Genomic DNA, 15410 nt, shown 5'->3' with positions numbered 1-15410 from the left:
CGAAATGTGGTATTCAGCTTGTAGTATTGGTTTTAGAAAACAAGGGTCACTATATTTCCGTTCACTGTTATGGGGCTGAGTTTTGTAACACTGAGAATGTAAAGATTGGCTCTTGTATTCTGCACATTACTTGTGCATGCACAGAATGTAATTTGTTCATTCAAATATGAAGTGAGCTCCTTGCAGAGTATCTGGTTTAAATGGACAACTGAGACAATTACATGTTTAAATGAGTTCTATGATCAAATGTACTCTTTTGCATATGCCTTTTATACACTTGCTTCTGGTCCTCTATTTCTGTTGTTTTCAGGCTTAATTTTGCCCAAACTGAGAGCTGTGCAGCCAACAGATTTCTAATCTCTGTTTCAAAATCCTTCCACAACTAAATGACTTTAAACAGGCACCTTTCTTTGCAAACCAAGTGAGAAATCAATAGCTGAGAAGGTTAAGCTCACACCTAAAAAGTTCTGCATGAGGGATGAAGTATCACAGAGAATAGAAGTAATTTCTGAGCAGGTTTAGTGAAATGAAGGTTATTCTTTGATCTATTATTGTCATTCTCAATTTCTCTTTTTTTTAACCAGAAATATTTGTAGGGGTTTTTTTTCCACAGAGCTGAAATAGTACACATCAGTGTGAACTAATTAGCACTGAGGTCAGAGAGAAGGAAAAGTGATGAAGGGAGGAAAACAGCTACCTCTCACAGCCTTATAGAAATAGCGTTTAGGTTTCAAATTTTACTGAGGTTTAAGTAGATTTAGAATTTTTAATGTGACTTAAATGGGATATTACCCATTTAAGTTATGTAATTGTGTAAACACTTGTTAGGGTAGGATCAGTGTGGAGTGACTAGTTTTCTACTTCTGCAGTGTTTTCTAATTCAACTTGCTCAACCTGATAAAAGCAATTGCTCCATTATCTCATTACATGTATATACCTACATACATATGTGTATTGATATATAGATATAGAATTCACTCCAGCTTTGGAGCTGAACATCCAAATGTTTTGAAGCTACAGTGGGAGTTCACATAACTTCCATAATACAAATTGCTTGTGTGAATAAATTAGTTTGTTGATGTCAGTGATCTGCAGTTGTTTTATGAGAATGTACAGCTTCAAAGCAAAACTTTTGCAAAGGTTTATGGTGGTTTTGAAGTGAATTACAGCATCTGAAATGACACAAAACATTTATCAAAGCAAAAGATTTCTTCCTATTTGTGTTTGCAGCAGCATATCATGATTTTGAAAGGGACAGAAACATATTTCTATGAACTGCTTTGTTTACAGCTAGTAGGAAGGTTGCTGAATATTCCAGTTACATTTACTGTAGCATAAAAGAGAACGTGGCTCTCTGGGAGTCCTATGCTGAACCAAAATGCTTTCTGCTGCTTGAACTCACCTGGGAATAGGAGATCAACACCTCCAGACATACTGCAGCCTTGCAACCACTTCCAAACCTTAGAGCTTGAATGCCTCAATCCCTTAATCTTCCCTTATAGGTGACACTAATTCTGTTCTAGAAGATCAACCTCCATGTCTGACTTGAGGAGAGCCAGCCATTAAATCCTGCACTGTAGCCAGTAATTGTTTTGTACGTCTCTGTCCCAAGTCTGAAAGTACTCAAGAAGTTAAAACATATCCTCACATACCTGATATTCTATGGTGGTAAAAAAAGAGATATAGGTTTCCATTGGCTTCTATGGAATGACTTAGATATGCATAGAAAAGTTCCTTCTGTGTTATTGAGGCAGTTTTGGGTTACTAGTTGGACTTGATGGTCTTACAGGTCTTTTCCAACCTTAACTTTTCTATGATTCTATGAGTCTATATGTTGTATGGAAGAATATTTTCATATTTCCCAAGTATTTTCTGTGGGTTACTGTTCTTATCTTCCAGGTAGTGTCCCACACCAGTTACCAGGAGGTCTGAGGCAAGGAAGAGCTTGTTTTCTAAACGTACTGCAAAATAGCCTAACATTTATCCTTGGCACCATAATAAAAGTGCTGTTAGGCCCTCCTGCTTCCCAGAAGAAGGATAAAAGTTATAGAGATACAGTGACCTACCATGTGCATGTTAATTGCTGTGAATAAATACCACAGTTAATTTAATGAGAGCTCATAAATGTTTCTTCAGTCTTTTTAGTCCTTAGAATTTGTTTGGATGTAATACAACTATTTTAATGTCTCTGTATGAGTCTAGCCACAACCTTTCAAACTGCAATATTGCAATACTTTTTTTACATTCAGTTGCAGCATGAGATCTACCTCAAATTATTGCAGAACTATGAGGAAAGCAGGCCCCTGGAAACTGGCTTTCTTTAGATTCACACTAGGGTAATGTAGTATTTTGGTTCATGTTTCTTTCTGTTAAATGAGTGGGATTTTCTGTAAGTGGAACTGTTAGGAAATAACCCAGATTGTTTGTATGGAATATCTCTGTGTATCTCTTCATCACTGTGATTTGCCTCTTGTGCTGAGTGTTGTGTATTAGTTGCTAAGAAAACATCATTTTCGGTCAAAATGTGTACCAAAACTTCTTAAAAGTGGAATTCAGCATTAAGAGTCACAAGGTTATGGTTTTGCTCATACACTCCGGTTTGTATTCTGTTAAGCAGCCTTCCCAGAAGTACAAAGCAATGGTCAGCAAAAGCAGGCTTGCTGTGAACAGCCTGATGCTGCTGTGTTGCCTCTTGTCTGTGGGTAATTGCCTTTTAAACCTTCTTCAGAGCCTGCTGGAGCCCTTTCTGAGCCTGACAACTACATTGAGATTAAGGAAAGTGCTTTCTAATGTGTGACTTGAGCTATCTGATCCAAAACAACTCTGCTTAACCTCTTTTCAGCTTTATTAAAGGATGCTCATACTTGATTTAGCTCATGTTCAGCACAACAAATTGTCACAGCAGTTACTATATTCTGGGATGCAGAGTACAACCTCTTGGAGGATTTCTGCAGTTCATTCTCCGCCTACAGGGGTTACTCATCCTTTTTTTGTGTGTTTCTCTGGCAGGGGTGCAGCGCCAGGTTGCCCACTGCATGTGGAAGGGGAGTGGAGCAATCAAGAACTCCTTCTGTGACCCAGTGACTCAGCCCAACGGGCGGCAAAAGAAATGCTACGAGAAGGACTGTCCACCCAGGTAAGGGGGACTGGGAGGGCTCTGGGGTAGTAAACAGCAGCCTTATTCAAAGGGAGATGTTGTTTCTGATACCAGATTAACGTGGCACCCACAGCCTGCCACGGTGAGAGCTTCCATGCACTACAGAGCAAGCCACAGAAACCCCATAATAAACAAGTCAGAAGTGAGCAGCCCTGAGAGGTTTCCAAGGCAAGTTACTGAGCAGTCTGTGCTGGAAATGGTGGAGATTGCACTCTCATTCATGTGTGTAAATACTATTTTTATTCAGTTTGGGTGCAGGTGGCCTGAGGACTGTATAAATTCTTATTTATTTTAAAAATTGTATTCCTGTCTTAGCTCAAATGAGAATGCATTCCTGTGCGGTCCAAGAACTAACTTACAGAGAGACCTTTTGATGCTGTTTTTCAGTATTTTTTGATACTCCTTTGTCCTTTTTGTGAGAGATGATGGGTAGAAATGCCCACTTCTAAAACTAATTTTTATACTTTCTTTATAACGCATTATTTGACATCTTTTTATCATGTCCGTTTGTATTTTTAACTCTCAGTGAAGTGCAGCTTTCTTCATTATTGATCACATAGGAATAATTTTTTCCATTCTCATAACACTACCTTAACTCCTCTTCATCTCAAGTTTTTGTCTTCTACCATTTGAGCGAGTAGTGTAAGGAAGACTAACCACAGCAAAAATTCCAGGTGTCAGCAGAACTGTGGGCTTGTACAGCAGACATAGATTTGCTGGAAGAAATCAATATTGGTTTTAGTTTCATGCTTTAGGTACTGTAACATCTTGCTTTTGTCTTTTTTGTCTTTGAAAGTTGTTTATCATGCTGTTCACAATGGTATACCACTTTTTCCCTAGTAATTCTAGTTCAATCAGAATAAACTGAAGTCATGAGTCCCTTAGAGCTCATTCTGTTGCATTTGGCAGCAGTGAATTTCATGAAACTTTAATGTAAAAAATTCTACATAGCTGTTGGTTTTACCAGTTGTTTCCAAGTATCTTCACAACAGCACATGATGTCTCCTCTGGGAATTATATCTTTGTGCTTGCAACCTAGACTACCAGCATTTCATAACTCCTTGTAGAATTATGGAAAATCAATTGATAATCGATATGGTTAATCAATTGATAAACTTATTAACTAGTCGACTAGTTAAGACCTGAGGCTACACACATACATCGGGGTGTTTTTTATGGCACATATAAACTGTGCTATCAATTCCAAAGTTCCAAATTAACTCAATTTGTCCCCTTTGTTCTAAGTGACAACGTTATTTGGACCTGCTCTTGAAAGTGAGGGAGCAGAAATTGTCCCTTGTTGAGCACGTTGTAGAATTATGTAATACATGAACAAGCTCTTCTGCAGACCAGGTAGAAAAGCTCTCGTGTGCTGACAGCCCTGATTGATGCTTCTTAAGCTCCTTCTGCACCGCAGAGGAAAGCACTAAAATAATGACAAAATGCAGTGCAGGAAAACCGTATGTTTAGTTCTGGAATCATGTTGTGTGTTTATTTTTCTCTTAATAACATAAGAGTGACTGTAGTAGTTTGACCAAGGGACTGTCTAAGTCCCTGTTCTGGCTCTCAGCAGGACTTACATGCCTAAGGAAGAATAAAGGCAAGGCAAATATAAATTACATCTCTTTTTAGTGCTCTTCCAGCTTCCAACTGGTTTTAATTCAAGGCATTTCCAGTGGTTTTTATGGCTTTTCTAATCAGTAACCTCCAATGGACCTCTCTTCCAAGTACTTGTCCAGCCTCCCTGTGCAATGTTGTAAAAATTCTATTATATACAACTTCCTTTGCAAGAAGTTCCACAGCTTTAATCCCTGTGTGAAGCACCACCTCATTTTAACTATTTTGAACCTGGGTCTCGCTAACTTCTGTTGGTGGCCCTGAATTCCTCTGTTGGAAGTGATGGCAGTGAAGAATGAATTACTATTTACCCTTCCCAAGCCCTTCCTTTTGTAGATCTGGTCTCTGTTCCAGGCTGTAGTCCCAGCATTGCATTTAGTTGGTATTTTCTTTCCATGGCATATGTGCCACCTCTAATCTAGATAGACGGTTCATATCTTCATTTGAAATGCAAGACAGTTTAGTACAGTTTCTTGGCTCATTGCTCTAAAGAAATCTGAATATTGGAGGAAGGTGTGACTGTCCCACGCAGTATTATACGGGATAACTCAGAGTCCACATGAAGCTGCTGAAGACCAAGTGTTCTGTAGAGAGGTGTAAATTCTGTTCTAGAGGTGAGGACAGTGCTGTTAAACACAACACTGCAGGAGACCTTTGGTAAGTGCTGCAACCACACAACTGAAACCATTGGATGATACCCCACTTCCCAACAGTGAACCTCATTCTTTATAGTAACATCCTGTCTAAAAAAAGTTGGTTGTTCTGTTGCATAAGCTTCCGTCTGATGATCTGCTAAATCCCACTGGTGGAAAACGTGCTACCATGAAACAAGCTACTAGACCACGAAACCAGAAATAGATAATTTATCAAGCAGTAGCTATGGACAAAGATGTTTGTGACTCTCATAAACCAGATCTTATCTCATTAATTCATTTCAGGAAATTATAGTTATAAACTGTTTGAATTACAGGCTTCTGATAAGTCTTAACATTCTGGCTTGTTAGCTGACTTGCTCTGCATTTATTTTATACTTATTATTACATTTATTATTACACTTTCTACTAAAATAATTTGGAGCAAAATGAATAAAATATTAAATTATCACAATACATGTGTGCCACATTTTGACTTGGAACAAAATAAAGATGGTTGAACAGCTGAGAGTTAAAATGTACAACTTGGGTGATGTTGCTCAGTAGGAGTACGACAAGACTGTAGCTTAAATGGATGCTTTTTTCCTGTTAAGGTATGGAGTATGGTTTCCAATTACATGTTTCTTTGGTAGGCACGTATTGGTTCCGTAGGTGCTAAAGTTAGAAGTCAATAGATACTACTCGAACAGGAGTGAGATTTTAACTAGTTATAGTGTTGTGAATAAAAGTTTTGCTTTGCCCTGCGTAGAAAATTGCCTGGAATCTTTTTACTCTGACTACCCACTTCAACAGAGTAAACTTAAATTTCACAAGTACGTAGAATCTCCTGCTTTTTATCTGCTATTAACCTATTGTCCTTCTTCCAGACTGCTTAGTAGACTTCCAACAGCATAATAAGAATAGGAAATCTCATTTCTATTATAATACACAGTGAGAATCCATGCCCTGCTGGTATCTACCGTGCCTGATGCTATACAAATACTGAAAGAAGATGGTTTTTCTTTAGTTGTGACATGACAAAGGGAAGGAGGGCAGGAGGGAGGGAACATTCAGCCCCATAGTCATGATTTGGTTCCAAAATACCATGCTTCTAGTTTTTCAACATGTTGCACACTTCATTCAGCACACATCATCTAGGCATAGACAGGGACTGTGTAATGGACAAGGCTGTTGGGCTCTGCCTAATTTGTTACAAACCTTGGAAACTCAGTGTGGGAGGAAAAGAGATAGGTCTCATTTGAAGCAGCTGAATGCCTGCTAAAAGAATCCGATTTTCTTCCTACGTCTATCCCAGGTTTGAGTGCAGAAAGCACTCACAGCTGCAGCTGAAAACTACCTCAGGTTATGTTTTCACCAGTCAGGCTGCTCTGTGTTTTGACAGCCTCAGGAAAATTAGTGTTCACGCAAATTAATTACCCAAATCATGCATTTTGCTTGTTTGTTTGTGTTTGTTACCACAATCTTTCCACACCATGCCTGCCTGTGGAGATAATGTTGTTGTTTCACTTTGCAGGGACCAGGTGATGATGCATTAATACTTAGGAACCGCTCAGTTGCTGTAGTGCTAAATGCCATCAGAAAACAGAGATAGGAACAAGTATTGGATGGTGACTTCCATCAGGCTTCAGTTTCTCTCAGCTTGTCCCAGTCTCTCACCACAGTCAGCACAGCTACCTACTGTTTTTCTTCTTCCTGACAAGTGGATGGTAGATGTTTTGCATTCTGGGCTTTGCCTTTCTTCCCCTTTGGCTGAGACACCACAGTTCAGGTCCTCACCAGGGACCAAGAAGAGACGTGCTTCCGTGTCAGGTTTCTCATTCTTGAATGTTTAAGGCATGTGCATGTACCTTACAATGAAAATAGGGAAATGCAACATCAGAAATTCTAGTTACTGATAAGAATAAACTTCCAGTTAGAGCAAGTGTTTTGAAGTGTGTGTGGTAAATGTGGTGTCAGACAATTAACTGCTTGGTTCACCAGTACTGTTGCCTGCACTGAGTGAGGAAGAACTCTACAGAGGAAGCTACGTGGCTAAATGTAGCTTTAGTTTGACCACGAAGATGCAATAGGATAAAATCTTACTTCTGGAATTTTCCAACTGTGGAGCACCTTACTTTCTTCCATGACTTTTAGAAAGTGTTTGCTGTGATAGTTAATCCCACACCATTACTGCTGCTCTGTAGTAAGCTCTGATAATTTATTGCTAGGAGTTTGATATTTAAACCTGCAAACTGTTGAACCCTTACTCACAGCCATTTGAAAATGGTGAGGAGGATAAGGAGTGTCAGCTTAGGATGTCTGTAGCTTGAAATACATTATCTGGTTCCATTAAAATTAATAGAGCAATACACATTTTTAAGTTCCATTGTGCTGAAATGTCAGCAATTTATAAGATTGTAGAAAAGATAAAATTGGAAAGAAGATGCAAGAGGTAAAAACAACCCTGAAATGGCTTGATTTAGGTGGTGATAATATATTCTCCTCTTGTTTATTGCTGTGTTCTGCTAAGGTGTACTCACTTTTTCTCTTTAAGTACTTTAACTACTTTAGTTTTTCTTTATTGTTTGCAGAAGCCTGCAAGAGCAAGACACAATCCAAAGGAGGGCAGGAGGAGGACAAAAATATTTTGGCTGTTTTGTTTTTGTTTGGTTGTTGTTTTTTTTTAATTGCAGCAATGTCCAGAAGCCTTGGCACTGGGCTGCATTTTAGAGCATGTAGCAAAGGGCTTCTAGGGTAATTTAAAAGGAAGTGCTGTATGTACAGATAACTAAAGAGAAGAAAAATAAGTGTAGGTACTGAAGAGAAGACGAGATGTTTGCACAAATAAGCTGTAGCATGGCTTGATTACTCTCAGTCCTGGTTGTCTTTGTTTTTTTTTTTAATTATAAGGAATAGATATCAGTGTCTTCCAAATCAGTGACAGCTCACTTGCAACTGAAGAACAAATTAATTAAGGAACATGGAAATTGGAGTGGAAAGGGGAGAGGGATTATCAGCAAACTGAAGAACCGGAAGTGCAGTAAGATGGGAGACAAATCAAGGAGCAAAAACTATTATAAATCTGGATGTCGAACTTCAATGGATTTATCAGAATGGGATTATTTTTTCTCTAAGTTCATGGACCTTAAAAGGAGAAAAAAACTCCTGATACAATGGTATTGGTTGCAAGCCAGAAGCAATTTTTCCTGCCATTTTGTCTAGAAAGGCATTTTCTAAAGATATCCCTGCTTTATTTTCATTGTAAGGCTTTGTCATGACCTTCTTCAAAGCTCAGGAACAAGTAATATTGTCTAGGAGCTTTTGTGGTTTAGAGTTTACAGGCTTTTTATACAGCAGCTCGAAGTTGTGTACACACCCAGGGCACTCTAAACTGGAAGGAGAAAGACTTTTCTTGGTTTGATTTTTTTTCCCTTTTTTTAAATATAAAGGTAAATCTTTAGGCAAACGCAGTTAATGTCAATGCTTCTCAAATAGTAAAAACCCAGGAATTTTTTGCTCTCCTTTCTTATGGAAGATAGATAAGCAGGTACTTGATCCACTCTGGGTCAGCATGAGAAAAAATAGGTGGATGAAGCTGGAGAAAGACTAAGGTAAACGAAATACAAAGGGGATGGCTCTTTTGAGGAAGGTATTTTGCATTGGAAAATACTACACTAGAGGAAACTGTTATCTTTAATTTGGTGGAACATTGCATGTGTCTTCTATGCTATGGAAGACTGACTTTAATCAGGAGAGGGACACATAAGGGGTTTTTTTTCGCTTCATGAAGGAACAAAGTACAGAAAAGTCTAGTCTAGTGCAGACCTGGACACTAGGCCCAGAGGGAGAGCACTGCAGGGCACTGATCCCTTGTGGGAGCAGGCAGCATAGCTCTGACTAACCTGTTTTTAGGGTTGTGTGCCTCGCTGCTTCCTCTTATGGCCCTGTTTGAGCAGTTATGCAGCACTGGAGGCATAGATGTGTAAGGGGATCTTCTCCACCTGTGTGCTGTCATTACAGACCCTCCAGTGATTCTTATTTGTTAACTCCTCTGTGCTGAGGTAACAATAAACAGATAAACAACAGGATACAGTTAATAGATTACTTGCTTAAATAGACTTGCTAGCAGTTCCTCAAATTTGAATTTGAAAGAGTATCTACTCAGTGGATTCTTACACTTCAGGAAACAATACTCAGTGCCTACTTCTGTCTGAGAATCCTACCTACTTCTGTCTTTCAGTGACTGGCTGGTATTAGAGCACAGGGGAAATGGGAAAGCTTGAATGATCTGGGCTTAATGTGAAGAGCATGTGTCTGCACTCAGATTTTAAGTCACTGATTCTTTTTCTTGTAGTCTCTGACCTTTTTCTTAATGTGCTTGTGATGGGTTTACTGATGTTTCTCACGCCCCTGGTTTTCAGGTGGTGGGCAGGGGAATGGCAGAAATGTTCAACCACATGTGGCCCAACAGGCCAGAAGAAAAGAACTGTACTTTGCATCCAGACAGTGGGATCTGATGAGCAGGCACTGGCTGTCACAGAGTGCCAGCACCTGCTTAAACCAAAGACCCATCTGTCATGCAACAGAGATGTCTTGTGCCCATCTGACTGGACAGTGAGCAACTGGACTGAGGTAAATTCATATTTTTTTCCAAATGACCTATTATAGTCAGCAGAGGGGACCAACGACCTGCTATTTTGCTTCTTTTAAATAATTGTTTTGTTTGTTTAATGTATCTTCACAAATTTTTGGTGCAGAAGAAGAAAAGCTGCCCTGCTTGCTAAATACCTCAGGAAGTGTTCCTTGCTAACTGTTTCTTGACTTGCTGAGCTTTTAGGACAGTAGAACATGGTTGAGTGCTAAAATGTCTGTGTGACACTCATGACTGTTGTGGACCAGACTGGGGGGGAGGCTATACGTCATATCTGTAGGCCTACAAAGAAGTGTTTTTACATTCTCTCCATTTCTATCTTTTGCATTCATGACTCTGCCTTTCTTCCCATAGCTTGCAAACTTTGGAGACGTGGGAATTGTTCAAAGCTGTGCCAGGGGATATTCAGGCTGTACACTGGGAAGCATTTCTCTACTAGGAGGGTGGTCAAACACTGGAACAGGCTTCTTAGAGAGGTGTTTGATGCCCCCAGCCTGTCCGTGTTTAAGAGGAATTTGGACAATGGCCTTAACAGTATGCTTTAATTTTTGGTCAGCCATGAAGTGGTCAGGCAGTCGTACTAGATGATCGTTGTGGGTCCTTTCCAAGTGAAAACACAGTATTTTCGTTTTCTGAGAACCCCTCTCTCTCTCCTTCTTTCTTTTTTTTTCACTAGACTCACTGCTGGGAGAACAGAGTCACATAATGAGCCAATAAAATATTGTGACAGTATTGGTTTGGTTTATGCTGCTCACATACCATCATCGGAGAATGTTGATTGTTTTGTTAACTGAGCAACCACCATGTTTTAAATGCCTGTAAGAACTTAGAGTGGGATTACATGACTAGCAGTACAATAGCTGCTGGTACTCATGTGCCATTGGATTATATTTGCAATTTACTGACAAAAGTAAATTTCTACACCTGTAGGAACTGGAGAGGGAGTGTAGGACAGACTATTTCACCTGCACAAATGACAGGATTGTCAGGAAACTTGTAACTCCAAAGTGTTCCTTATCGGTGAATGCAAGAGAGAGATTTTACACAGGTGAAACTTCCTGTTGCTCGAAACTTATCTGTCTGTTAGAAGATCCTTCTGTGTCTTATAAATTAAACGTACTTAATTAGGCACATAATGAGGATAGAGTGTTGTAGCCATTCTGAAATCTCTTTTTCGTACATGGCTGTAATCTAAAGCAGAGATTTTCAAAACTAATTCTGGGAGACAGGCATTACCCCAAAAAGTTAATAAGGTTGAATATTCCTTTTAACTCCCTTGAATGCTAGTACAGATCATGCAAGCGGCAAAGTCTGACAAAATAAGTGAGTTGTGTTTTTGTTTAAGCAGCAACATAGTGTTAATTGTTGTTATCTTCCTCAATAAGCAAAATCCTTTACTGAATAACTTCAGAGGCCAGATTGCAGCTGAGGTGAATTTGCACAGCTCTGAATAACTGAACATGCTATTCATCTGGAAGTGCAAGGACGCCAGACAGAATAGCTAATGAATTTACCTACTGTGAGGCTACTCTGCTTGCTTCCCTGCTCCTGTTGCTGCAGAGCTGATGTTATTTTACAGGTGTGAACAATAAAGAGTGCCCCAGTAACACAAGATCACTGGTGTTTTACTGCCCTGTGACCTAGCTCTAAAAAAAATTAGATGTGTCGGGGCATCAGAGTGCTGGCAAAAGGAGTGTTCATACTTCTTGTCAGGCACCTGGTTATAAACCCCCTGAGTTAGCTGGTCAGGCTCCCTCATATCCTAGGAAGAATTCCTCCAGTAGGTTGTTTGTAACATCTACATTCGTACTCAGCCAGTCATCCAGCCTTAGTATCTCAGACCAGAGAGGTGTGATTTCACAAAGTCCTTAGTGGAGCAACAGCTTCGGAAGGCATGGCTGTACCTGTGGGCCTGAGAGTGAAAAACATCACAGAAAAACTGGGTCTCTTTAGCTTCCGGCACCCTTTACACACAGCAGTGCTCCTATTTAAATAGAAGCCAGATAGGTTAATTATTTTCAGTAGTCTGTAATTGAAGAGGGACATGCTAGCAGCTCTGGCAGCACTTGGTGGTTGCTCCATGACTGAATGAAAAATTCATTTCATAAAGTCAACAAGGGTATGTGAGCTGCATGGATCATCAGAGCAGGTTTGGGGCGCTGTAAGCAGCACTGAGCCAGTCAGGTGTGGGTTTGATTGTAGGTTTTTAGTCTGTTTTTTTATAACCCTGGTGGAAAAAGTGTTGGCTAGATGACTATTGTGAGTCAATGAAGAAATCAAAATCTATTGTATGACTTTCATGTTTTGTCTTTATTGTGTAGTCTTTTTTTCGCTGCTGTTTCCTCAGGGTAACATTTATTGTTCTTAAAATTTGGAAAGAACTCCATGATAGCAGAACATCCTAGAATGAAGTACTTGTTCTTCAAGGAAAGCTTTTTAAATGATTATTTGTAATGATGCTTCTGTATTATAAACCAATGCCATCTGATACTTATCAATATGTGCAGCAGAATGAAGAGGGGATGTGTATTAATTCTATTTCACTTGCAGTGCACAGTTACCTGTGGTGGTGGAATAAGGACTCGTAATGTCACTTGTGCCAAAAATAGTGATGAGCCATGTGATAGTTCCAAGAGACCAAACTCTAAGGCCCTGTGTGGTCTTCAGCAATGCCCTTCTGCTGGAAGATTCCTGATGCCCCCACTGGCACCCAGAAGAGGCAAGATCATAATCAGAAAAACAACTACTAATCCTGAACGGAATCTTCCTCGCAGGATACTCAGACCAAGCCCAAGGTCCTACACAACAACAAAAACACCCAGGCCTGAAAGTGTAACTCCCTGTTTGCCTACATCCTCTGTTTTGGGTGATGTCTCAGAAAAAGAGGGAACAGCCAATAGAACAATACAAAATAATTTTGCTGGACCGAGTGATGCTTACAATTATCCAATTGTTTCTACTGAAAACAGTTCATATCAAAATACTACTTCATGGCCTATTTATAACAGCTTAAGTACTAAAATTATAAGGCATCCTGAAAATACTTCTGAAAGTGAGCCAGTTTCTACTAAAGAGAGTGAGATGCACAGAAGTGAGGACACTCCTGTTTCCTCATTTACTAGTAATCCAGAAATAACTTCCAGCTATGATTACTTAACCGAAGAATCTGATGACATTGATGGGCCTCTTGGAGTCAGCAAGAAACCAGCTGATCTTTTTTACAGCACAGAACTCAATTCTGAAATCAGAACCAGAAACACAACCCTAGACACCGTCTCTCCTGTCCTTCAAAATGAGAGCGTGACTCCCCAGTCTCCACCAGCATCTCACCACCAAGACCCTTCTATGCTCCTTCCTGTTAGCAGAGCAGCACAAGGGCTGGCATTTCCAACAACAGCAAACTATATCAGCCTGCAGGTTGATGTGCCAGTTGTAGAAGTAACTACCCCACAAGCACCAGTTGCAGAAAGGCCCACAGTGCTTGGACATGTACCAAGAGACCAGACTGACAACAGAAAAGAAGTAAAGCTGCCTGACACGGTAACTACCAGCACACAGTCCTCAGCTCTCGAGCACGCTCTGAGGAACCAAAGTGCAACATCTGAGGGTGTTTTAGTGAATGTTACAGAAAACGGCCATATAACGGCACCCAACAGTTTGCCGGAGGATGCCTACTGGATAGTAGGCAACTGGAGTGAGGTAAGTTGTTTTTAGCTTGTAAAAGTGGAGAGTGTGAACAGCTGACTGAACCACTGCTGAAATGAAACTTCTTAGTTTGTCATGATTATCTGAAATGAGTACCATACATTCATATGAAATACTTGACACAAAAGAGTTGGTAACTTGGGGTATCTAGGTTGCTTACATAAAGTGAATATAGTCATCACGGGGCCTGGCCATATATTACAAACTTTTACTTAATGTCCTTCCCACTGTAAAATTTTATTTTTATGTAAACAGGGTTCTTTTTCTGTGAATGGATTTTATATGCTTGAAATCATAGTACCTAAAGTGAAAGAGTTTGGTATCTGAACTAATTATCTCATTCTTCTAAGGCCTTTTTTACCAAACTAAACAGAGTCAGATCTGGAAACCTCCTTGAACTGATCTGCCTCTGTCTCAGTATTGATGGAGAAGGTCTGTTTCTCTGTACCTGCTTGCCCTTGGCTCTACCTGGAATTATTATAGAATTGCAGAAATGTAGGGCCCAAAAGGACAGCAAGAGATGACTTAGTGTATCCCATGGCAGTGGAGGCACATCTAGACCACTGAGATCGTGTTGGTGTCCTCTGTCTGGATGCAGCCAGTGGGTAAGACCCCTGAGCAAGAACAGGCTCTGTCACCACATCAGTGGTTGTTCAGGACGTGTGTTCCTGATGGCAGTTTGAAGTTTCATCTTGTGTCTTCCCATGGCCAGGTGAGAATGGCCTTAGCTTCCCATGTTCTGGTGAGACAGGTGAAGCATTTCCTCCTGCACATGCCTGAATACCTGCATTTAGATCTGCTTAGGTGCAAGAGTCTACAACAGAATTTCAGGGTAAAGGTTGTACCCCCAAGCCCACCACAGCCTGAGCAGAGGTCTAACATAGAGATGCTACAGTCTGTCCTAGTCGTTCATTATCCACCTTAGAAATATTTTCCTTATACATAGCCAAAATCTTCTATACTGAAAATGAAGATTCCCTTTTTTTACATAAAGACTGTGAAGGAAAATTTTCTTCTTAATATTCTGAGGTCCAATTTCTGAATTCTTTTCAGATTTTCCTTGTGTTTTCTAAATATCTGGTGACTTTGTTGTTCTCATCCAGACTTGCTTCAGTTTCATCATGTATTTCTTCATCAGTGACGTTCATTGTGGCCCCAGCTGACACATAGCAGATAAAATGGAATAATTACTATTGTTTTATTTATTACTGTCTTTGTGAATGCTGGAATCAGATTTGTCTTGTTTTGTAACCATCTCGCTTTCACTTATTGAATTCGTGGTCCATTGTAGACTCTGGATCCCTTAATACAGTATTTCTAGATCAGCAGATGTCAGATGTTCTCAGTTATGTTTGAGACCTATATATATGAATGTGTATGTGTGTATATATATGTATGCATAAAAAGTTTTCCCTAAGTGCAGTATTTGGCATGTATTTTTGAATTTCACCGTTTTCTTATAGTTTTTAATGTGGTGAGGTGTCTTTGAGTTCAGATTTCAACGTTCCTGGCAACTCTCCCAACTTGTCATCATCTGCAAGTATTTTAAGCGCATGCTGTCTTTCATTATTCAGTTAGCTAATGAAAATACTGGAGAGAGCCTGGCTTTGGACAGAGCCCTGCAGGACTATGTTTGAAGTGTCAGTTC

General features: G+C 39.9%; 1 protein-coding gene across 1 annotated transcript in view; it reads left to right on the top strand.

Moving 5' to 3' along the window:
- ADAMTS12 (ADAM metallopeptidase with thrombospondin type 1 motif 12) overlaps positions 1 to 15410 on the top strand; it is a 141300-nt gene that overhangs the window by 110723 nt on the left and 15167 nt on the right. Inside the window, exons 17-19 of the mRNA XM_027745609.2 lie at positions 3010 to 3136; positions 9828 to 10038; positions 12608 to 13756. Coding sequence (XP_027601410.1) covers positions 3010 to 3136; positions 9828 to 10038; positions 12608 to 13756 — 1487 coding nt within the window. The remainder of the gene's footprint in view (positions 1 to 3009; positions 3137 to 9827; positions 10039 to 12607; positions 13757 to 15410) is intronic.

This window comes from Pipra filicauda, unplaced genomic scaffold (genome assembly GCF_003945595.2).
Source record: "Pipra filicauda isolate LSUMZ 115617 unplaced genomic scaffold, ASM394559v2 scaffold86_size2582843_pilon, whole genome shotgun sequence".
Lineage (NCBI taxonomy): Eukaryota > Metazoa > Chordata > Aves > Passeriformes > Pipridae > Pipra > Pipra filicauda.
The sequence above is the reverse complement of the archived record's forward strand: the minus strand, read 5'-3'. Positions and strand labels throughout refer to the sequence as shown.